The sequence below is a fragment of the Eptesicus fuscus genome, chromosome 14 (genome assembly GCF_027574615.1).
Source record: "Eptesicus fuscus isolate TK198812 chromosome 14, DD_ASM_mEF_20220401, whole genome shotgun sequence".
Lineage (NCBI taxonomy): Eukaryota > Metazoa > Chordata > Mammalia > Chiroptera > Vespertilionidae > Eptesicus > Eptesicus fuscus.
The window spans coordinates 31,622,126-31,647,775 of NC_072486.1; the positions used below are offsets into that span (position 1 = coordinate 31,622,126).

At 40.8% G+C, this 25,650-nt stretch overlaps 1 protein-coding gene across 1 annotated transcript in view; it reads right to left on the reverse strand.

Moving 5' to 3' along the window:
* Window positions 1–552: 552 nt before the first annotated feature.
* GRM3 (glutamate metabotropic receptor 3) overlaps window positions 553–25,650 on the reverse strand; it is an 82,382-nt gene continuing 57,284 nt past the window's right edge. The window contains exons 4-5 of the mRNA XM_054726368.1: window positions 13,542–13,716; window positions 553–626 (exon numbers count right to left, since the gene is read on the reverse strand). Of these exons, the coding sequence (XP_054582343.1) occupies window positions 553–626; window positions 13,542–13,716 (249 nt within the window). The remainder of the gene's footprint in view (window positions 627–13,541; window positions 13,717–25,650) is intronic.

The window sequence follows — 25,650 nt, forward strand, 5'->3', positions numbered from 1 at the left end:
TAGAAATGGCCTGAAGTCAAGATACACAAGTTACTTGAAGTGATTTAAAAAGAACAGACCACTATCCACCATGCTGGAAAACCGCCATGGTTTTATTCTCAGTAGCTTCACATTAATACAGATGCTTTTTATTTTGTGCTGAGAAAAACAATCTGTTACACATAATGTAACTTGAATATACAACATAGAAACTCATCCTAAATTAGTTACAACAAGAACCTACAAAAACTTCATAGGAAAAAAAGTTACCTAATATTGCCACCAGAGTTTTTAGTAGACGGACCCAGTCAGACCCTGTCACCAATGCTCAGCTCTGTAAACAATGGTTATTTCCATATTCTGGGGAATCGTTAATATCAGGGGCACGAAAGTCAGCCTAAAAAGTTCTAGCACATCACTATATACTGTACAGTCCTCAAAAATAATTTATTGTACTGTTTCTAAAAAAAGGTACTAGGGTTGTTCTTTGCTCTTGTTTCCATAGTCTGGAGCTGCACGCGAGCACTTTTGTCTAACAGTCTAAAAACACGAGAACTGAACCGCAATTCACAATCACAGAGACGAGGTGGTGGAGTCGAGGACTTCACGCCCATTGCACACCGTTGGGACATACGTGCTTGCGGAGGCTGAAAAAACAAAGCAGGAGAGGAACTTCAGTGTTAGGCAAGTGGGCAGCATAGGTAACGGCACAAATCATACCAGACACGCATTATTCAGTTGAAAACCAATTCTGACTTGGCTTTGGAAAATGCTAGATGACTTCATACTGTGGTAGGCCAACTTTCTGAATGCGTTCTGCTCCATATTAGTTTTCATCCTAGTTTACACCTCCATTAATGTCATGCGTCTTGAAGAGAGTTTATCAGCATACTCATTGTTGAAAGAAGCCACTTGTGGGTTTAAAATTAGCCCCGGTAATCTACAAACTGGTTCGAACACAATGTGCGAAATTGAAAGCTCACTGCAATTTTCTTCCAGATTGTTCAATTAATTACGATTTTCAATACCTTAATTAATTTTGTTCTCTCTGGGCAGGGATGCCTCTTACATAGGTCCACGAGTCACCTGTGAACTCTTCTGCCTGAGAGAATGGTTTGCTATATTCTCATTGTTCAAGTGGATAACCTCAATGAAAACCATAACAAGGGCTGGGGTCCCAAGAACTTCAATTTCATAATAGTTCTCCGAAAGGAAGATATCCCAAAGGGACGGCGTGCTTGTTAATGACAATAGTGACAAACAGTGTGAGTCTAACATGGGTATAGATGTTCTTTCTTTTTATGACGCTTAGTTTTTCAAGATACAGCTCATAGCTCTTGTTGTTTTGGAAGTTTTGTTTGTATGAGAAATCTAGCTATAGCTAAGCTCTATTTCACCCTTAATGCTTTTTTTTTTTTTTTTTCTGAATGAGCACAAAAGCAAGGAGCCCCTTTCTTCGTGGGATGAAACTATGTAGCCAAGAGAATCAGAGATAATTCTCTGTTACCTTTCAGAGCTGTTTATGTTCCTTCCTTTGGCCTGTCCATCTGGACATGCTCTGCCTAGAAGGAGCTGATCTTCTTGGCTACCTGACCAAGCCCAGGTCAAACCGACCAGTCAGCTGTCCCGTTCCTTAAGGGCTTATCTCACGGTTAGTAACCAAACAAATGTCATGCTAAAGTGTTCATGCCTGATAGTGGAAATAGTCTTGCTCTATAAAATTGCATTTTTCATTGGAATTTCATTAGACGTGAAGGAGAAACTATGAAATCTGAGATTACATGGCATTCAGTGGAGGAGCATTAACCATATTTGGGGCACTGAAGTCTTTCAGCAGGCCCACCACCAGGCAAGCTACAAACTCTCAATTTTGCAATGATTACTTGGCGAGGTAGGTGAAGAAATCTGTGAAGTCAAGTCTGTGTGGCTGCGTAAGGTCACAGCAGAGTCCTGTGACATACTAACTCGTTTAGAGCTGCTTCCCTTTTATCAGTTTTAAGATGACCTTCAGTTTTCTTTACAATATGAGCCCCCTAAAAGCTATAGTATTTTTTTTGGGGGGGGGGCGGGGCGAGGGAATGGCATTATCTACATTTCCTGAAACGTCTACAACAAAGACATTTCAACGCAATGGGTGCCAGATAAGTACTTGATGGAAAGTGATAGTGATAATAATTCCAAATGTGAGGGCTTCACTTTATTCTTTGCAGGGTTTCTTTATATACTTTATCTAATTCTAGCTTCATCCAAGTTAGGTCAGGTAGGAGAAAGAACAAGGTGAAGATCAAACCACAGTTCACTGGCCACTTAGGAGAGCAGGTCTGGCCGTTTAATACGTGCTCTTTCTGCAGCTTCTTTGTATCCAACTGTCTACTCGACATTTCCATGTGGATGTTTAATAGGTATTTCAAAATCAAGTGCCAAAGCATAACGCTTGATTCCTTAACTTGTCCCTGTTTAGTTTTCATTTCCTCAGTGAAAAGTCTCAGGATCCAGCCAATTACCCAAACCAGAAGTCCAGCATTATGCCCCCTTCCCTCTTTATCCCTCCTCCTTTGCCAAGCCTGTCACCAGGTCCAGTCATCTCTGTCTCCACATCCAACTACTTCTAGCTTTGCAGCTACCACCCCGGGCCAATCCAGCAGTATTTTATTCTTAGCGACTGCACTAGCTGCACCACCGGTATCTCTGTTTCCACCCGGGCTTCCCTGCAATAGATGATCCATACAGCAGTGAGAGTGAGTCAGTTCAAAATGACTACACGCCTCCAATGGCTTCCCTCTGTGCTCTCCTTACTCCTGTTTATAAATCCCAGGGTGATTCCCATGCCTCTCTTTCTGCATTCTCCTAATTCTATGCCTCTCCCCCACTCCCCCACCCCCGTTTTTGCTTTTGTCCTCAAATACAGCATATCTGTTTCTCAGCTGCAGGCCTTTGAAGTAGCTGTTGCCTCTGCAAGAATGTTTTGTCTTCTCTTAGTCACATGCCTGGCTCCTTCTTGTCATCCACATCGGAAATGTCACCTCCGGAAAAAGGTTATCATCAGGCCATCTAATCTAAAGTAGCTGACCAGTTACCCTCTGTCACATTACCCAATTTTAAAACTGATTGTTTTCTTGCTTTTTAATTTATTTATTAGTGTCTTATACTCTTGACTAGAAACCACTCAGGGAGCTCTGCTTGTCTTTTTCATGATTTTATCGCTATTGCTGATCACAGAATACGCTCTCTGTAAATATTTTCTGAATGACTGGTTAAATGGTTGCATTTCAAAGAAGGTGGGAACCAATGGAAGTTTCAAGAAGGAAATAACCTTTTAACCTGAAGAAACGACCAGCAAAGGTGAGGCCTGTGGGTAGCCTTGTGTGGGGACAGGTAGGCCCTTCTGCTTCCCAAGCCACAGCGTGGCATTGCCCATCAACCACCCTTGCAAAGTGGCTCAGGCTGTCAGCATCCTCTAGCAAGCCTGCTGCCTTTGACATTTTGACTAATCTCTTCATCTTTTACAGGATCAAGTTTTATTACTTCTGTGAAGGGTTTTCATTTTCAGAGATTGAAGAAGTATGAAGTGTAATGGGGGCGGGTCTAGGAGAACCCGCCTATCATGCCCGTCTATCTTGGACTAGTCTAATACCCTCTCTCCCTGGATTTTTAAAGACTGTATCAGAAACCTACTGTGTATTCCCCGTACTATTGTGGAACTTGCACTGCTGTTCTTAAGTGTGCTCTTAGAATCTGCTTGCTCACTGTATTCTAACATCTTAAAATTGGGTGTATTTTGACTAGGTAAGCACCACATACAGGGGCTACAAAGGTAGTTGCATGGAACGTCCTTAAGTTATAGTTTCAAATAACCTTCTCCTAGACATCCCAGGGACATCATTATGAGAGTTCACAAAATAACTGAATCATCTACCTGCTTCATAGGGATATTAAAGGGAACAACCTATGTTACAGTGTCTAAACTCTTTGAGAGGAAGATAATATAAGCTCAAGGTTTTCTTACAAAGAGTAATAACAGCAAAAACACTCCCCAAACTCTTTCTGCAGCTGTTTCTTCCCTAAGCACATTTTAGGGTATTGAAGGGAATTGTAACTTGCATTTCCCTGCTTCTCTTTTACTGTTTCGTCTGTAGCTTTTGCCAGTGTATTTTATTTTATTATGTAAAAAAAAAATCTCATTTTTGTACATGCTGCTGAATATAGTAGAGGAAATTACTCTTTTATGAGTCTAGTATCTCAGTTACTTTGTCTTTCATAAATATTTCACATATGTCTCCCATATTAGTCTCTTTGTTATTCACCCAGGTAGTAAAAGATGTGTAAGAGCCAAGTACTATGTGTGTGTTTGCGATGAGCTTTTGCTATTATTCTGATGAAATTCTCATGAGATTTTTAATGGTGTAAGTTTAGCCCATATTCTTAAGTGCGGTGAAGCAGATTTCTATAATCATCTTTTCTGTCAGAAATGAAGAGGCTGCAGGCCTATTTTTGGCTTTTCTGGGAGTGGGGGTTAGTTACTCTAGGCTAAGGTGGCACTTTTTGCTATTCAAGTTGAAAACTGAAGATAGCTGAAAAAGTGCCACTGTTGATCACAAAAGGGCAATTTGCACCCATCAAAAAGCATATTTTGCTTCGCAAACTTGGTAAAGCATTGGAGCAGCCAAGTGGCAGTTCTGTCTCCACTATGAAATTCATTTCTCTTCCACCAGTAATGCTTGCGCTAGCCAGGCTTTGGAGAAAATGGTCTTATTTTTTCAGGGAATTAGTCACTCAATCAATGCTAAACATATTTATTTAATAGATTCTTATGGATGCCAAGTGTTAGTCAATTCAGTGGCTCAGATTTGGTTCCTGAGAATCAGTGTGTTACTATAACTGTGTAATATATCAGACTTGGAAAAGGAGAAAACAAACATTGAAACAGAGACATTCCACCAGTTTGTTCCCATCTGTTCCATTTCCTTGTTCCTAGTGACCCCCCAAATTTTTTCCCCTTATGTCAGCTTGTTTAGATATTTTAATGCTATGGTCATAGAATCCAACTTCTACCAGCTGTTTGTTGCCTTGTCTTCCTGCTTCATCACTGAACCTGTTTTCTTATTCACCACCTTGATTTTACTTGTGCTAGGGCCCCTTGGTCCCATCCCAGAAGTTCATCTGCTGATTGATATATGTTGTCTGGGCAGATGATGACACTACTAGTCCCTGATTTGGTAGCCTTGCTATGTCAGAGATTTCACCGTGGAAGGCAAAATCCATTGTTCAGAAATGTGGGCTAGATTCTCAGGGTAATGCTCTTAAGCTGTTAACAGTGGCTTTAAGAGGAAATTATATTCCTATGACGTGGGAGAAAAATCTACATACCCAAATGTGGAGTTAATAGTTAAATGCAAAGACTTCTTCATTCAGTGATTCATTTCTTATGAGACAAGATTCATGGAAAGAGAAAATTTGGCATGGACCTTTTTTATAACCCATGATGTGATTTAATTGCCTTTTCAACAGAAATTCCACTGATCTTCAACTATATCCCTCAATCCATTGTTGCCACTTTACACTGTCATACTTTCTTTCTAATCATGTTTATTTTAATTTTTTTTATTCTAGCCTCCCTCCCTCAAGAAGCACAAACCCACACTGGATACAAGTAACTTGTAATTGAAAGAACTCAATAATTTTTTTTGCATTTTTCTTACCTACGCTTAGTTGTCCAACATCTCTGGTTTCTCCTCTTTTCTATCTAAATGTGTTTTCAGGCAGGAATCAGAAACTTACTCACCCTGAGGCTCCAATACCTAATATAAGCTATGATGTGCCACTATGCCTAGGGATCAAACTCTGAAGCCAAAAGTGTTAAACTCTAATAAAATAATGTAAGACTCTAGTCCAGGGGTCCTCACACTTTTTAAACAGGGGGCCAGTTCTCTGTCCCTCAGACCATTGGAGGGCTGGACTATAGTTTTAAAAAAAACAACTATGAACAAATTCTTATGCACACTGCACATATCTTATTTTGAAGTAAAAGAACAAAACGGCAAAAACACCCGCATATGGCCCGCGGGCCGTAGTTTGAGGATGCCTGCTCTAGTCCTTCTAGCTAGTGGAGCTAATCTTGTTAGTTTCACCTTCGAAGTCCATACAGCATCTGAACACTTTATTAGCTTTCATTGCTACCACCCTGAGTTAAGCCACCAACATCTGGAGTATATAATACTTCCTGCATGATGTCTCTGCTGCTCTCTATCTTATATTCTGCCCCTTCGGCTAAAATGATGTAAATGGTGCCTTTAAGGTCAGTTCACCTCTGATGAAACCCTTGATTCTATTCCCAGTTATTTCAATAGAGAAATAAAAGTCCTTCCTCTGTGATGTACTTCCACTTTAGACCTTTACTTTTGCCGTTCCCTCTGCCTGGAATGTCTTTCGTCCAGATATGGATGGACATGTTCCCCTTCTTGCATTTCCTTCATGTCTCGGCTCAAATCTGGCCTGTCTACAGAGGACTTGCCTGGCCACCCTATAAAAAAAAAGTAACTCTCTCTAACCCCAGGACACCTTATTGGTCTATGCCCCATGTTATTTTTTGCACTTCACTTAGCAGCTGATACAATACGTGTTATTGGTTTGTCTGACTGTGCCTACTCTTGCCTGTTAGAATGTAAGCACCGTGAATGTAAGCTTAGAGCTGTGCGTAGGTCCAAAAGTTTCTTGAATGAATGAGTGAATTATCCTTTTTTTTTCATATTTATCTGTTAAGGGTCCCTTTCCTAAAGTCTCTGAATTTACTCCAGGTAGGGAAGATGTTTAAAAAATTTTTTTTTTCATATGAGAGGGATTTTGTGGCATAATCACATAGGTATCTCCCTTGTTTGGTGTTATTCAGAGAGTTTCACTTAATATGAAAAGGGAGTAGGAAGGAGAAATAGTGTAGCATAAACTGATATTAGACACTGCTTGCTTTCAGGTATTCATAATCTACAGTCAATATATGGGCAGTATTTGATTATATACATAATTCCTTTTTAATTAGCATATCTTCATAATTCTGATCATGGTACTCAAAGGCATTAATGAATTTGGGGTTACATGGAAATGCATATGACTATCGGTATCTCATACAATATTGAACTCTGGTTTAGGAATCCCCTTTGAGCTACTGACTTTATGTTACATTCAAATATATGGGACAGAATGGAAAATGTACAGTGTAATTTAGCTCAAGAAAATGATACTTGCTTTTAAAGAACTATTTAAATGGAAGAAATTATATTTTTGGTATATACATTTACAATATTCCTTTGTGTGTGTGTGTGTGTGTGTGTGTGTGTGTGTGTGTGTGTTTTAAATTAAATCTCATTTTCCAAGAAGCTTTGTGGGTAGCCCCTCTGGAGAACCACACCTTCTCTGTGCAGCCCAGGTGAAGGGATCTTTGGGTCTCAGATGGGCATGGTTTATGTCATTGAACTCCCTGGCATGGGCTTCTGAGAGGAATAAAAGTCTACACTCATGCTGTAGAACAAGATGCTGTTATGTGTGGCACTGAAGGGTAAGCTTTTGACAACAACAAAAAAAATTGAATTTTCAGATGCTAAGATTCTTATTGTCCTAATGGTCTCTGCCATGAATTTTGTAACTGAGTTGGGGCAGGAAATCCAGTGAGGCCAGAGGAACCACATAGTAGCTTTTGAGAGTTTTATCTCTGACTTCAGTTATCAAATTCTTGAGTGTATCTAATAGATAGGGCCCTGGTTTTCTCATCTAGAAATGTGGTGATTAGAATAAATGATCCGTAGCATCTCTTCCAGCTATAGTGTCAGGTCACTGTTATTAAGGTAGGTGGGCTACATTTGCTTGGGGGAAAACCAGCAAAATATTAGAGGTAAAGAGAAAATGATTTCAAGGTTACAAAAGAGCAGTCGTGAGACAAATACAATGGAAATGTTAAGTAGAACTCAGGAGAGGTATTAAACATCAATCTGCTGGTATATGTAGGGTTACCTATTACAGCTCTCTCTTCTCCCATCCTCAATGAGGAAGGAATGAAAAGAAATGGAATGAGATTCCCAGGAAGGCTGTAGACATGCCTTCCCAAAGGGAAAATGGATGGACATCTTTCAGATTTGGATGCTCTGGATATATTTGGCCTGGAAGCAGATGGCTTAACTTGCCAAATACTCTAGGTTTCTCATGCATTAGCCACTGAGGATTTATGTCTATGGCATCCCTATGCCTACAGCAGGAAGACCATCATTCAGTCTGTGTTGCATAATCACTTGCTAATTTGCCTGGCCGTGGAGCACTTGGTGTCATTCTGGGACTCGCTGAACTGTAAAGGGTACTATGCTGTTTTTCTGGATGTGCACTATAGAGAGGAAATTTGGGTGTTGCCTGCTACTTTATTCTGTTATAAAAAAAATCACATTTGGACTTGAAAATGGCTTGCCCTCTCCTGATTGGGGTATCTTCAAAGGTTTGGCCATTGATACGTGCAAAGTGTGTCCTCCGCTGCTTGCTTTCTGCTGCGATAGCTCTGTGGAAAAGTGTGCTGTGATGAAAAGACTGTTGACTTGACCTTTCTGTACTACCGATTTCTTCTTATAATGTGAAAATGCTTTGTAATGAAGAATCATTCTATTAATTGAGCAGTTCACACACTGCCACCTAGACCAGTGCCTTTCTGCACAAGGTTTTGGCAGAGGAAATCCATCTCCACATGCCCATGGCTCCTCAGGGACTCAAACCTGGGCATCATTACAGCAGAAGCCTCTTGGCTGAACTTAACGGTAATGGCATGCATGTATCTGAATGATCACCATGAGCAAGAGACACACACATCCCCATAGGAGAAAGTCTGTGCCCATAATGGCTCTGAAGATGATTGGGCACACTCCATTTCTCACCTCACTCTCCCCAGGCTATGCCGATGCAAACCCATATTAGTGACAACAACGTTCTGACCTGCGTGAGTCCTATAAGGGTTTTATGCTGTGTAACTTCACATGCACACCCAGCTTTTACCTTCAAAATTAATGCAGTTCTACTTACATTCGCAGCATCCCTTCTTGATTGCCTGTCTGTGGGAACCAGCTCCTGCAAGCCCCTTTGCTTCTAAAGCTGAACAAAATAAAGAATGACCTCTTTTCTTTCTCATCCAAATACAAAGGAAGTTTGCTTATGTGAGTGGGTGTGAGAGCAGCATGACAAGCATGAGTTTAGGACTTTTGGGCCTCTGAGTACTGGTCTTGGAAAGGGCATCCCCAGTTTCAGTAAAAGTTTTCTGAGTGGCCTGGTGCTTCTGTGACGTAAATGCCTTCTCTGGAGGGTTCTGGAGAGAGCTAGGGAAAAACTGCACAGGGCTGTGGCCATTGGCGTCACGAATACCTCCCCCTCTCTGAACCCGTGTCTGTATCCTCTTTGAGGGTCATCTCAGAGGCCCTCCCTGCTCCGCACTGATACCAGTGGATAAAGAAGACAGGATAGTGTAGACTGAGGTTCTCAAAATATACTCCTTGGATCACTTCCATTGAACCAGCAGGGGTATCTTTTGCTCCAGACCACAGGAATCAGAATAGCTATGGGTGGGGCTTGAGAATCTCTACTTCAAAGAGTTGTCCTTTTTTTTTTTTTTGTGCATAAATATTGGGAATTATTGGCCCAAGGTTATATTTAATGGAGAAAAGTTAATGTTTCCTTTATATTCTGACTCCCACTGTGTATTGTTAATAACACACAAATAAAATTGGTCTTTTTACACCTGGCAGTATTCAAATATTTCTCCAATGGTGAGTTTTCTGAGATGTCCTTAATCACGTTCTTTCTTTCATGCCTGCTTCTGAGTTTGGTCATGCTTTGCCATCTCCTTGGAGCTACTGCTCAGCTTTAAAAATCCAATACCAGTACTCTTCCTGTGACCAACCACCTTAGGGGTTTTCAGAGAGCTCACCTAGGCTCCAAGGTCATGTGGTATTTCTGCTACTCTCTTGCCGGAGAATTAACTGGGAATTAATATGGCTACACCTTCAGTCTAGGTGTATCAAGTAGCTGTAATCTCTGGTAAGAGGGCAGTGCTGATTAATTTAGGACTTGGAGAGTATTGCATGACAAAAAAGCCCACAAATTCTTTGAGAGGTGGGGTCCCCTTAAATCTGGGCAGGCACTGTCATGCTCTCTACAATCCCACGTGGTGAGGCATCCCGCCAAAGTGCCAAGCGTCAGAGCGAAACCACTGTGGACCCTGCAGATCAGTTCAGTCTGAGCTGATACTGCAGAAGGACTCCAGTCAAGGCCTCATGGAGCATAATAACTGCTCAGACAAGTCTTGCCTGAATTCATGACCCACAGAATCATGAGACACAATAAAAGGGTTGTTGTTATAAGTCACTAAATTTGGGGGCTGTTTTCTCTGTGAGAATAGATAACTATTGTGTGTGTGTGTGGGTGGGGGGGAAGGGAGTGGTGTTCATTTTTACCTCTGGAGGGAGTTAGACCACCAGCAGCGATAAGTTAACACAGTAAAATGCCTGCATAATAATTGCCAGAAGAACATAAATTATGTACAACCTAAATAAAACATATGGTCTACCTAATGAATTTAGAGAAGTTGATGGATTTTTCTTGATTTATAAAACAACTCACTTCCCAGTATTTAGAAGGGAAATGGGTATAAGTTGTGCTGGATATGCAATGGAGGAAACAGGCATTGAGATGTTAAACCAGTTGCTAAAAGATTCATCACAGCTGGTCAGTAACATGTTCATACGCAGAACTAGATCTCAAAGACCAGTGGCTTTCATACTTCTTTGACTGCAATTCACAGCGATAAATGTTTTTACCTGGACCTGGTACACATACATAAACTCTGGAGCAAATGCCCTGAATACTACTTACCCTTTTTACATATAATGCACTCTAGGGTACTTATTCCATTCTCTTTCATAAAATGCTGGTCAAATATACTGAATACATTTCATGACCCATTAATGGGTTACATTCTATAGCATCACGGGACCAGGGATTCTGTCCTGGTTTACCACGGTCGTTCACAGGCATTTAGAAATTTCTGGTGTATAGAAGGTACCCAAGCATTTAATGAATAAATTTAATGAAAACAGTTCCAAATTATTAAAATGGGAGGGTTTCAATCACAAATGTGGAAAGCTAGTGTCAAATCTTGAATCATTTTATATCTTTGCACGTAATTTCTATTCTTGATTTCTTCACCTATAAAATATAACTCTGATATCTAGTACTCATGGGACAAAATGAGCCCACAAATAGAAAACTATTTTGAATTAAAGATATAAAATTACAAATAAGAGATAAATTACTTAGTACTTTGAGATGTCTAGAGCTATCACATAAATACTTCCTTTGTTACTTCAATATCACTTCACTAATTTGTATTAATTAGAGGAAAATTGCTGAAAATGAGGTCTAAATTTAGACTTTTAAAAATAAAGATTTATTTAAAATTTTATTGAGCAACAATACAGTCATAAAATGTTGGTCTGGGTTGTTGCCTACCTGAAGTATTAATTGGGCTACTAGCAGATTCACATACTCAGTAAAGCTTAAGTCCATTGTAGTCGAAGTTCATTGTTTTTGTGTACATGAATACTTCTGAAATCATGAAGAGAGACTTGATGGGTAAAGTTCCCTTGTTATCCCTTCAAGGACTTATTAATTCCTGGTGTATGTACTACAAAATGCTACCATTTCTAAATTAACTGAGGTTCGGATGTATGAGATTTTGAACCATGTCTGTGGAAGATTTAAGGACTTCGTTAAATTGTTCAAATAATAACCAAGAGCTCTGAGCTAGCAACAAGATTATTTTTATCAGGGGTGAACTTGCTGTACAGGCTCAGGTAACCTTCCTTTCATTCTCCCTGTAGAGCCTACCACGTGCCTAGCCTCATAGGAACTTTCTCAGCTTGCATTCTGGGTGAAGTAGCATGATATAGCAATTTGGTGCACTGGCTTTGAAATCAGAGAAAACGACTTTAAGTTCTGGTTCTGCCACTTGCCATATGTGTGGCTCTGGGTAAGTTTCTTTATCTCAAAGAGTTGTGAGTGTGTTATGAGATACAGTACACATATGAAGTATTTAATGCAATGGTCAGCACATAGAAAACACTCAATAGATGATAGTTCCTGTGAGGTGTTGTTATTGTTAATTATTGTCAGTTCTTTTGTGTGTGCTCAAGAAATAAGCAGGTTTCTCTAATATCCAAAGAAAATTACTTTCCAAGTTTTATCATGTTCTGGGACTCAATCATGTGGTACCCAGAAATGTAGCTGAAAAAACAGTAATGTCCCCACCCCTATAGCAGCTCTCAACCACAGAGTGCTGTATGCAGGGCATCACTGAACATGTGCTATCAGCCATCGGTCTTCCCTTTGTTTGCTGGGGGAAGGGCTGCCCTTTTCAATTGTATACTTTGTTTGAGAAACTGGGGCACTAATGCAATTGCTCTCTCTGTGATGCTGAGCTATTTTGAAGTATCCTTTCTAATTGACTTGAGGCAAAATTGTGAAGTAGTCATTTGTCTCTGTCACTCCAGTCCTCCTTCCTCCTCTCTGGACTCCACTCCTTCTTCCTCTTCATCCTTCTGTCAGTGAATGTCTCCTACTTTATATCTTAGATGAGCTGAAAGTGACTTAAAAGGTGGTCCCCCTTGGGTACATTTGTGCTTTAGAGGATGCTAAAGAATTAAACAAATGATTCTCTAAGAATAGTGTTTCAAATATTTCAGTATGCAGGCCAGTTGGAGAGAAGTTTGGACTGGAGAGTTATCCTGGTAAACCTTCAGTTCAAACTCCCTTCTCAGCTGGTTCTCAGCTGAAAAAACATCATCATTGAAACAGAGGAAAATCTATTCCAGCATTTTCCAAGGTGTGTTCCATGGGAGGTTAGTTGGTCTATTATCTACTACTTTTAAGAAACTCCGTAAATAACAACATTAAAAGGTTTCCTTGATGTAGAGATTCTCAAAACCTTTAACATACTCAGGTTAAAAGAGGTACTTTGAACTTCCAAGGGTACATTTAGGATGCAGCATTTTCCATCTTATTTGATTATTTATCTTCCTCTTTTAATTTTTCACGAAGCAACTTCAGCATTTATGTGACACAGAACATACTTGACAGAGCACCAATCTAGTTCAGCTCTCTAGGACAATGAGTAAACTGAGACAGGGAGCAATAAAGTGCAGCGCTCAAGGTTGCCTACTGAACTGGTTGCAGTCAGGACTAAAAACCAGGCTCATGGACTCCACAACATGGTCAAAAATCCTACTTGCAGTTACAGATGTAACATCTGTCTTCCCTGCTGGATTGTGTGTACTGCCAAAATAGGAACTTTCACTCTTCTGCTCACCACTGGATCCACAGCACCGAGCACAGTACCTGGCACTCAGCGGTTGGACCAGTACTTATTAAAACTGAATTGAGATTGTTCATGGGGACAGACATGTGCTGTCTGTTCCTATCCATCGCTTCCCCTCCCAGCCTGCTCCCTACTATAGTGCTGTGTATGAAGGGGTAAGTTCCATACTTACACTGAGAATATGTGGTCCCAGTTCCGCTGACACTGAACCTGTTGAGGTGCAGTCTGTGTGTGACCACATTCTTCTGGGGTTGGAACAGCACGATGTGCACCTTGGGTGCAAACAAACAGCCCAGGACCACGAAGCCGCTTAGGCTAACGGATATGCACATGGTTGTCGTCTGCACCTATAAGAATAAGTTGCCTGGTTAAGCATCTGGCTGTAAATTCATTCAGGGGCCCAACTAAAAAGAGCACTGAAAAAAGACCAAGTTTAAAAATCTCCAATCATCCACAGTTCTGTTCTTATTATAGACAAACCAATGCAATAATTATATTTTAAATCTCCCAAGTTTGAGATGTTCATGGAAACATTGCTTGGATTTGTAAGCACACACTATTTGCGTTGGCTGCTCCTGAATGCTTGCCAAGACTTCACATTGATTTTCATGTCCTGCTTGTTTTTTCTTTATATGTGTATAAAGATATTTCTGCAGAACCACTGAATTCAGAATCTTAAGTAGTAAAATGCCAATAGTCAATGATGAACTGACCAGCTTGCTGATGGTGTCAGTCAATCAGCTTGGCTTGTTTAAGCTTCACTATATTAGGAACAAATTTGGGCCTTTTACATTTTTCTACCTCTCTCTTGCTGGGAGCTCTTCCTATTAGCTAGTGGTTTTCCTAGTCAATATTGGGGGACACTATCAACTTTTTTCCAGGGTACCTATTTTTTAATTACTTCACTGACATATCTCTGGAATTTTGATACATCAGGTACTCTGTTCAATTTTTTTGTTCTCTAGGCTTCTATATACCCATCCTTGACAGATGATTTTCACTTTCTCCCTCTTTGCTTCCCCTGAAAATATACATCAGAACTAGGTTTTAGCATTTCTTCTTTTCATGCTCTCCTTCTTTATCTTCTCTGATTTCATCATTTGTTCTGGCTTCAGCTTTCACAGGGTTTTTGAAAAATCCCAAACTAGATTCTACATATTTTATCAGTTTTTATACTGAAAAATGGAAATTAATTATTTCTTGTATAAGTTTCTACTCAGAGTAGCTATGGTAAATCCTGGAGTAATTTTAGATTTCTTTTTCATTTTCCCCCAGACAATGCTATTATCAGATAGCATAATTCCTTATGACGTAAAGTTTCCAAATTTCTTCTTTAATAAAGGAAAGCCAAATACTGAATAATTAACTGGAGAAGCCACATACTTTTAGAAGGCTTCATTCTGTTTTGATAAAGAAAAAAAACTCAGGTTACATTTGTAGCATAATTCTTCAGACTCTAGTTTTACTTTAAAGGATGCAAACATAATTCATTCTTAGTATCTTAAAGCACTTGTCTCCTTTAACCAGTCCAGTGACGTACAACTTGGCCCAAAATTGCAAGGTCTTTTCTCTTTTGTCAACTCTTTAGAAAAGACTCCACCATCTAATTCCATGATGTAAAAACCTTGATAAATAATACCTGTGTTATTTACAGTGAGTTCAATTCCTGGCATAATTTGTTTTTTACATAAATGTATAATATTATATTAGAACTGTATTCTTCCTGCCTTGGTTTTGACTTTGGAGCCAATATGAGAGAGAACAGATATCATAATAAGGGTGAAATGCATTCAAATGTGCAAATTTTCAAGCATTTTTATAACTTTGAAACTCCTGATACACATTAAGACATTACAAGGAGAGAAGAGAAGAGGCTTTCATGAGGAAAATATCCTGGAAAAAGCTGTGCTGTGTGTCCTATACTCTCCAATCCCTTAGAGGGCTGTGCCTCTCTCTTCACTTAAATTCTAGACAGCAGTGCTTCACTGGCCATTCACAGAAGGGTTGAGGTTTTCTGCAAGAGGAGAATGCCCTGGCCTGGAGCCTGATTCCTGTCATGGAAATCTAGAAGGTGAGCAGAGGCTAATTACTCTGTGGCAGAGCACAGACACTTGCTACTGTACTGAAATAGCCCTTTACAAATTTATCACAGCAAAGGATTTGTGAGTGGAATGCATGGACAAGACAGGCCATGCTATAAAGAGTTGCCATGAGTAGCCTTGCTCACATGGAACAGCCTGGAGTCTTCACAGAAGTTGGAGGGGCACATACATAGCTGGGTGTCCTGGGGCTGAGCCAGGAGCCACAAGAGGAAACTCAGAATAGAGAATTGCCAGCCAGCTCACTCGAGGTTCTGCAGGAGGGAAGGGCCGGTGGGGGACTTGTGAAGATCACATGAAAACACCCTTTAATCATCTCCCAGGTATTTTGAAGGACATGTCTTTAACTGCTGTGGACTTAGAGATCATAGAGCCACCCAGCCACATAAGAACTGTCCTACTTCTTCCTTATTCCTCTTTAACCAGGGCTGAGAGGGAAATAACGACTGGTGGATTGGGGAGTGTGAGCAGGAGAAAGGAGAAGCCGGTCACTGGAGGCTCTCAGCCCAAGGCAGACCAGACCTCAGGAGAAATGAGATTTGATGGTAAGTTAAGATATGATTTTGATAATTACATAGAACTAGGCATTTAAAATTTCCACTGGAAATGATAGTAGAACCATATGATTCCTCAGAGCACAAACATTCGTAGGCCTACCATGGTTGTGAGTGCTTTCATGCATTGCTCCATCCCCAGCACCAGAATGGTACTCACATGTGGTGTTTGAATGTGTCCATTGGACTTCATGCAGGGCTAGGGATGATTGGTCTCAGAAAATACTAAAGGGACAATTGGAGGCAGAACTAAAATTGCATTTTGGTCCTACTTTATGCAGCAAAATAATTCAATATACCTGTTGTAAATCTGACATCTTTTAATATTTTTACAAAGGCTAGGTATTAGCTTTATAGTTTTAGTTGCCCAGTTTCTTCAATAAGTCACACTATTAAAAGCCTGTATGTATGTATAATTCTGTGTTCTGTCTCTTTGTGTACTCCAGGCTGCTCTGTTTTCATCTTCATCACACTCCTAGCAACACTTGAGATGGTTAATCTCTTCCTTCTTTTTGGTTTCCTGGATACATCCTTCCCTCACTGACTGGTCCTTGTCTTATTTGTCTTGAATTTTTCTCTCCTACCTGAACTTTAAGTGCTGGAGTGTCCTATACCTCAGTTTTGGACTCCTCTCTTCACCTTCTCATTAATTTCCATGGCTTAAGTACCTCCTATGTTGATGATGTTCAGGTATTTATTAACGGATTCACCTTTCTTCTGGGCATCCAGACTTATGTATCTAACTTCCATCTTGGCCTGTTGTTTTGGATATATAATAGATATCAGAATTACTCTGCAAGCAAAACTTGATCCATTCCCCCAAGTGTCTCCATTCAAGTAACTGGCTTCCAATGTGCAAACCAAAAACCTGGGAGTCATCCTTGATTTTGCCATTTCCTTTACTCCCACACATCCAATCCAACAGCAAGTTCTGTTGGTTCTTTCCGTAGATATTTCTTTATGTTCTTTTGTGCTTCTACATGTCTTTCAAGAAGAGACCCTACTGTCTTTGGGACTTTCTTTTCAAGGATATTTGTATAGCAAATAGCCTTAGAAAATACAGTGCCTACCTGTGGAGCAAAGAGCCAGCATATATATATATATACATATATATATATATATATATATATATATATATATATATATATATATATATACACACACACACACACACACACACACACACACACACACACACATACACACACACACTAGAGGCCCAGTGCACGAAATTTGTGCATGGGGCGGGGGAGGGGTGTCTCTTAGCCCAACCTGCACCCTCTCCAATCTGGGACCCCTTGGGGGATGTCTGACTGCCTGTTTAGGCCCGATCCATGGGATCGGGCCTAAACAGGCAGTCGGACATCCCTTTCACAATCTAGGACTGCTGGTTCCCAACTACTCGCCTGCCTGCCTTCCTGATTGCCCCTAACCGCTCTGCCTGCCAGCCTGATCACCCCCTAACCACTTTCCTGCCAGCCTGATCGATGCCTAACTGCCTCTCCTGATACCCCGGTCACCCCCAAATGCCCTCCCTTGCATATTCCCTCTTTATTAGATAGGGTTTTTTCTTTAGCATATTGGACAGTCCTAACTGGTTTAGCTCAGTGGATGGAGCATTGGCCTACAGAATCAAGGGTCCCAGGTTCGATTCTGGTCAAGGGCATGTACCTTGGTTGGGGCACATACCCAGTGGGGAATGTGCAGGAGGCAGCTGATAGATGTTTCTTTCTCATAGATGTTTCTAGCTCTCTATCCCTTTCCCTTCCTCTCTGTAAAAAATCAATACAAGATATATTATAAAAAAAGAAACATTTAAGATTCCTCCATATCTGCCTGGCTGGTGTGACTCAATGGTTGAGACCCCAGGCTGCCACTGCTGGAGGGGGTTCGGGCCCTGGCCAGGCTGAGACCCCAGCCCAGGCTGCCGCCTCACCCCAGCCAGGCTGAGACCCCTGCCCTGGGGGCAGCCTGGCTGGGGATAGCCCGGTGGGGGTGCGCGGCTCCAGCCCAGGCTACCTTCACTGGCCTGAAGATTACGCATTGGGGGTGCACTGCCCTGCCGGCCTGAGACCTCGGCCCTAAGCCGCCGCTGCTTTGCCCCGGATCGTGCAGCTTGGGGGTGGGTTGCTGCTGGCCTGAGATCCTGGCCCCAAGCCGCCGCCGCTTTGCCCCAGATCGTACGGCTTGGGGGCGGGGTGCTGCCGGCCTGAGACCCTGGCCCTAAGCCGCCGCTTTGCCCCGGATCTTGCCAGGGATCACACTGGACGCTGGTGCCTCCTAGCCGGACACATTGGGCTGCCACTACTGGGCAGGGATTGCTGTGAGGGGGGCGGGCGCCTCCCAGCTAGACACCCTGGACTGCCACTGCTGGGCAGACTTGGGGATTCCACCGGGGCTCAGGGCTAAGAGGACTGGGCGCCGCCATCTTGTGGCCATGGGTGCCGCCATTTTGTCATGGATTGACGATTAATTTGCATATTACTCTTTTATTAGATAGGAAGCCTAAGCAACTGTTTGACTGTTTGCCCAGTAGCTATGACGCGCACTGACCACCAGGGGGCAGATGCTCAATGCACAGGCATGGAAACCTGGAGCAGACTGATGAATCTCAGAGGGAAGGGGGAAGAGTGAAGGGCGGGAAGAGATTAACCAAAGATCTTATATGCATACTAGAGGCCCAGTGCTTGGATTCGTGCACTGGTGGGTCCCTAGGCCTGGCATGCAGGGATCAGGCCGAAACCGATAGTCCAACATCCCCTGAGGGGTCCTGGATTGCAAGAGGGTGCAGGCCAGGCTGAGAGACCCCACCAGTGCATGAATCCTTGCACCAGGCCTCTAGTCTGTTATAAAAGATCCAGGTTCCCTAAAGTCCCAGTTCCTTCTTTGTAATGCAACCACTGGCTGTGCAGCCATAACCCTGCCCAGTCTGCATGGCCTGTGGGAAGTGGAGCTCAGGAAACCAGAGCCAGTGCTGACACTCTGGCTGTTGCTATTGCTTTGAGTCACAAAGCTGTTTTTGGCAGCATCAACAAAACGGTCAGGCTAACATGTTACCTGGTAAGTATAGTAGAATCTCAGGCTCTGCAGTCTTTGACAGTTTTAGTAATGAGACTAGAAATGGCTTTTTCAAAGAGGAAGTATGAGGGCCTTATGGGCTGATGAATAGGATTTGAGAAAAGTCCATGGGAATCAGTAGCAAGCATGTGGACCAAATTGAATAGTAATCACCTATTTAATAAGTAGTGATTCACCTTATTGCCTATTAATGAGGAAGATTTGGGAAGGGGGTCAGGGCTGAGTAACAGAGGTAGGTTCAGATAGGGTTAGCTGGACTTGTGCTGTATTGTTGCTCACTTTCCTCTGGGGGTGGGAGTAGAGTGGGGTGAATTTCCAATCTGATTCAGGTCTGCCCAATTCTAATAACTAGCACTAAAATTTTTCCTGGTGGGCAGAGAGTTGTGCTTCCCTTCACATAAAAGTTGCAGAGACATGCACCTACACTGGGCATGAAAGAGGGCCCTTCAGAGAAGGCAGAAACCAGGTGAACTGTTTGAGCTTTGGCTGGTTCCCTTTGGAACATGAGGGGGCAGGGTGCATAGTGCTTATTAAGGAAGAATGACAGCAGCTGAGCTCTCTTAGTGCTTGTCCCCCGCTGAGGTCTCTCATGCCAGATTTAGATCCATTGCACTGAGGTCTCTCATGCCAAATTTAGATTCATTGCAAGATGACAAGGTCTCAGTTGTTTTATTTTGCAGCAGAACCAGGCTGCAAAAAATGAGCTTCAGTGCTGTCTGTGAGATTTCTCTGAGATAAAAAAAAAAATGCTCAGAAAGCACAGATAACGCATTCACTAATATTTGGACTCTTACTGACCTGGATTAGGTTTAAAATACTGACAAAGTGCTACACGAAAGAATGAGAAATGGATGCAGAGAAATGTAGATAAATTCTTGCATTCAGCTGCAGCACAGGTAAACTTCCCTAGCTCTTACATGAAACCAGGTAAGATTTTAAAATATGTTATCATGAGGAGACAGCCAATGTCCTGGATTAAGATAGACTCCTTCAAAAAAGTTGCTGCTATGCACGTCAAGGCCAAGTTAGCTGAAATGCACAAAGCATGTCCCCAGGCAGAAAGCATCTGGCTCTGACTTCTGAGTCAAGGGGTCCTCAAAATTGAGATGAGTAGTGACACTAATGGTGATCTTGCCATCCAGTTTAGGGTTAAAGATGCTTAGAAACACTGAACCTTCATTTGGTTGAGCCATGAGTACTTAGTCACTGCTTAAGACTGAAAGCCCATGTGCCTTGTGTATTGGCACAGGACTGCTCTCTCCTCCAATACTGCCTGGTTCCTCCATACTCCATATGCTAAAGGATAGGGCCAAGGTCTCCCCATTCCCAAGGATGACTGAAGTCCATATGCACCAGACCCCGTATGCTGGGGAGGGAAGAACTCCAATTTTTATGCTCTGTTAGTGACATACAAGTCACCATCCTACCCAGAGCTGTTAGAGGAAAGGTCGTACTGTGGCTAGAATGAGACAAGTGAGTCATTTGCTTGAGATGCAGATTTAAGGGGGTGCCAAAAGCTCAGTAATCAAGACAAATATTTTATTGCAATATTTAAAAAAAATAAGACTTCATACTAAAAACCCATGATGAAGACAGCACTGGCATTTCAATAAGGGCAGGTTCAGTAACTGTGCTGTGCTGTGACATATTTAATCTTAAGGCAAAAAGAATAATTAGTAATACTGGCCCTCTCCTGATCACTGCCTATGCAGGTGTCATCTAGCCCGCTTTGCATTGCTAGTAGAAATTGGGACTTGGTGAACCTACTAAGTGCTGACACTTTGGTTACAGTGATGGCTGTGAGGAATAAAGTCCTTTGTGAATCAGGAGTCTCCAGTTTTATCTCAGCATCCCTGAAACTGTGGCAGGCTAGCTTGCTAGATGGCAAGATGGGTAGAAACCCTTCACCATTCTTAGCAGATTCTCTCTCCACTGTTAACATCCTACCATCAGCTCTGTCTGGAGCACCTACCACAGCCACCTAACCAGTCTCCCCACTCCTGCCTTTGATTTCTGTCATATATCCAGTGTCTTTAGAAACTTGATTTTTTCCCCCTAAAATGTGAGATATTAAACTATTCTTAAAATCTTTCAATGGTTTCTTTTTTCATATAGAATAAAATCTGTGCTTTTTTTGTGATAACCTATGAAGTCCAACATGATCTAGCTCCCCTGATTACCTCTCTTATAAAATCACTCTTCTATTTGCTTATTAAAATGGGACCATATATACTTTTCTCTTCTAAGACATTTTTTTTTGCCTAGAAGTGTTTGTACTTGCTATTTCTTCTGTCTGGCACATAGAATTCCCATGCCTGGCTCTTTCCCATCCTCCAGTGGAGTATTATGAAATAGGCACTTAGTAGGGGTGGCAAACATTTTTTAAAAGAATTTGAGATTCAATATACATGTTTTTAAATCTTCAAAATAGTCAACATGGGAAAATCAGAATTTCCCTGTAAGTATTTGAACCTTGTCAAAATTCTGGAACCACCTCTGAAGACTCTACAACTGTAGGTAAAGTGCTTCAGCTGTCCCAATCCCAATAACAATGCAACGTCTTGATACTCAAAGGATGGCCCTTGGTCTAGCAGCATCTCCATCACCTGGGAGCTTGCTAGAAATTCAGACTCGTGGGCCCCATCCCTTCTTATTTTTTCAAGATCCCCAGGTGAGTTAAATGCACATTAAGTTGGAGAAACTCTGAGGTAGCACAGCCCCTCTTCCTTCCATCATAGCACTTACCCCTGCATGAGTTATTCTGCACTTTCATTCGTTCATTCTTTACTCTCTATCTCTTCCTCCCCTCCCTCCTCTCTAGACTATAAGTTAAAAAGAGGAGGGACTTGCCTATGTTGATAGCTTGTATCTCCAAGGCCCATAATAAGTGCTCAACTATATTTGGAAGACACAAATGAACAAAACACTCAGTAGTTACTATTAATTAATTCCTTTATGGGTAAACTTTGCAACCTAAACATGGCCTCGTTTTTATTTATACTATGTATTGGGTCCTTGATGGCTCAGTTTGATTCTTACACTCTCTGGAATGGTTTTGTTATAATACAGAAGGAGAAGGAGAAGGCCTGGATATTTCTCAAAGATTCTTTGAATTTTCGTATTTTTATCCAACTTTTTACTTGCTTTGTTTTGGATGCCTGTAATACTTTCAATTAGTTGTTCTAGACTCTGTTCTTTCAAATCCAGCCTCCCTATTAAGGATTGACAAGCTTGTGGTATAATATGGAAGGCATGCATTTGGGTCTGAAAAACATGTTCTACTATTTCCTAACTTTGCCACCTGGGAAATTAATTATCCTCTGAGTCTGTTTATTAATCTTTTCAGTGGATAATAACATTTGCTTTCCAGGGTGCTAATGAGGATCAGTAGGCTCATGTATGCAAAGCATCTCACAGAGTAAGGTCTCAGAGTCCATTAGGAAAGGTTCATTCCTCTTACTTTTTACATCATGTCACCTTATACTTGAGCAAACAACCCAACCAAAAGAAAACAAGAAAATTTTAAAAATTGCAAGAACTCAAAGCCCTTAAACACTATTTAAATGAATTCCTCTGCCTGGTATAATCTGACCAAGTTGCCAATTCCCATTAGTTTCTCATTAGACCCCACCCCACCCCACCCCTAACCCATATTCCACTTGAGGATGACCAATATTGCTGTGCCCTGCTTGGTTCATTTCTGTCTCACCTCAAGAATATTCCCTATATTCTCCAACTACCATAATTGCACTTGCTCACCAAGGTATAGGGTGAAATCCCACCGCTTCAAGGAATATTCCGGCAAACACCAAGCTCCTACTGATCTAACTTTTTTTTTTTTTGGAAACTCATAGGCATTTAAGAGATTATATCACCAATCTAATTATAAACTCTTCTGTGTTAATCCTGAATTCTTTCATGCTAGTTATTTTTTCCCCAGCTGGGATATGAGATTTTTGAAGATTGGAATCATTGTTTTATATTTATTTATAACTCACAATGGGTGGCAAAGTACTGAGTCATAAACCATTCAGACTGTTTGGTGTCCAAATTCATTGTAGCTTCCTTTAAATTATTGGGTACTTTTCTAATGCTGCTGATTCTACCTGAGCCACATGGTTTCCCTCTGGGAAATTTTAAATCTCAGTCTTGTTCTGCAATTTCTAGAACAAGGGTCCCAAGTTCTGATGCTTATATGGTCCATGCAGATTCATAGGGGAAGAGAGCTGGGTGTAAGAATTCGGGGATTGGTGGGAGTGAGGGCAACAGGAGTGAGAGTGTCCTGTCTAGAGGCATAGGCACCACGCCATTCCAGCTAACTGTTGCATGTAGGAATTGGAGTCCACACATTTTACCTTAATAAGAGAAGCCAGGATTGTGGATATTTACATAAAATTTCTCAATTTTCTAACTTTGAAAAATATTTCAAAGTATTTCAGAAGAGTGCAGGCCAAACCAAAGCTATCTGTGCAACAAGAACATCTTCCCTAGCCGGTTTGGCTCAGTGGATAGAGTGCCAGTCTACGGGCTGAAGAGTCTCTGGTTCTGCAGCAGGCAGCTGATCAATGATTCTCTCTCATCATGGATGTTTCTATCCATCTCTCCCTTCCTCTCTGAAATCAATTAAAAAAATATATATTTTAAAAAAGAAGAACATGTGAATCATTAGTGTTTTTCAATCTTGGTTGCAAATGAGAGTCACTTGGGGAGCTTTGAAAGATTCTGATGTCTGGGTCATGGATTAGGCCAACTAAACCAGAATCTCTAGGGCTGTGTCCCAGGTATCAATATTTTTTCCAAAGCTACCCAATTGATTCAATGTGCAGTCTAACTTGAAAGCCAATGTGTTGGAGCCTCCAGTCTACCCTCGATTTCTCTGTAAATGTAGGATTGGCATTATTTGCAAGGAATACCTGAGGCCTAAGATGATCTCACTGTGTTTGGATGCTTTAATTAGGACCTTAAAACACTCTCAACCCAACAACTTTTGCCCCATTTGCCTAAGGATTTCTGCCACGTGGTGAAACTTCTGGTATCTTCAGCTAATTCTGTTGAGTCAGTTAATATACATTGCTATTATGGTAAAGGGGAAAATCATATTTTTGTGTGTTTTAGAAATAAATGCTAATTCACTCAATAAAATTAAATTTTATAATGCTATTTGTTTATTTTTAATAGAGTTTTATGCTCTGTTTTTAATTAGTTTTTTGAGAATAAAGTTTCATATATCCAGGATAAAATAATTAACATTGTAAGTATATTATAGTCTCAATTCCCAAAATCACATATGCTGAGGATAGTTTTCTAAGAATTTAAAATAAAAATCCTTACAAGATCTAGAGGAGTGAATGTGTACATGAAGACAAAAATAAAAAAAATAAGAAATAAAAATGGGGGCATTAAAATATATTAACTATGATTCTCTATTTAAATCCCCCTCTAAAGCTTCAAACTGCTCTGTTGGTTCATATAATATGACCTTTAATTTTGCTTTTTCAATTCTGATGTTTTCCTTTTGGACGGATTTTCTAATTTTTTAAACAGGTAGTCTTAGAAGTCCTGACCATTAACCCAGCATTGAACTTGTGGTCTTTATTTTCTTGTTCTTTCTTTAATGTAGTCTATAGGTTTTAGTCACACGGCTATGAATAATTAAATGGTCTAGGTACCATAAGTATTGCCAGTCTCTTGATCCTATCCTTTAAATAGCTCTGTCTTTTATTGAACTGCAATATCCAAGATTTTGATAATGTAGGAATTGCTGATAAACAAGATTTGGGGACTATTACAGCCTACAGAGTCACTTCATTTTGTAAAATCATGGCATAACAAGGGAACCATTATGCCTCTGAAAAACTTTCATCTGTGACAATTTAAGAAATATGGAGAATGAAATCCAATTGCCTCAAGAGAAAATGATTTATATATTCATTCATTGGAAGATATTAAAATCAGAATTTTAAATGCAAAAACTACTGATGGATGGTTTCAACAGTTTGAGAAATTATGGTGGAATGATGAACTATTTCTTTCAGAAGAGATGATAATAATATAGAAGCCCAGAAATTTAAACTATATATTACTAAAGACTATATGAATAATGACTTAATTAGGTTACTTGGATATATATATATCCCTCTGTGGTTGCCAGGTCCTCCTGTGTCTAATTTGAAGTACTCTCATTAGGCTTTTAGTGGTTTAAGTCTTATTTGCTTATCATTCACTTTTGAAATTTAATTAAAAGTTTTAGAGGTATGTGTGACTGTGTTGTACATTTTCTCCCACTTGTTTATAAATTGCTTGAATGACCATGATTTACATTTATCTTCCTCTCTGTGCCTAGCCCAATGCTTTGCACATGGTAGGCACTAATGAAACACTTTTAAAACATAGTGAATTGATTTCCATGGATAATATGGTGGTTCATCATGGCATTTGTAATTACCTACTTAATTGCTGAGATGGAATAAAAGGAGTCTATTTTAAATTTTACATAGCAAAGCATTGGCAGGATAAAAGAAGAAGGAAAAGAAGAAACCACTGAAAGACT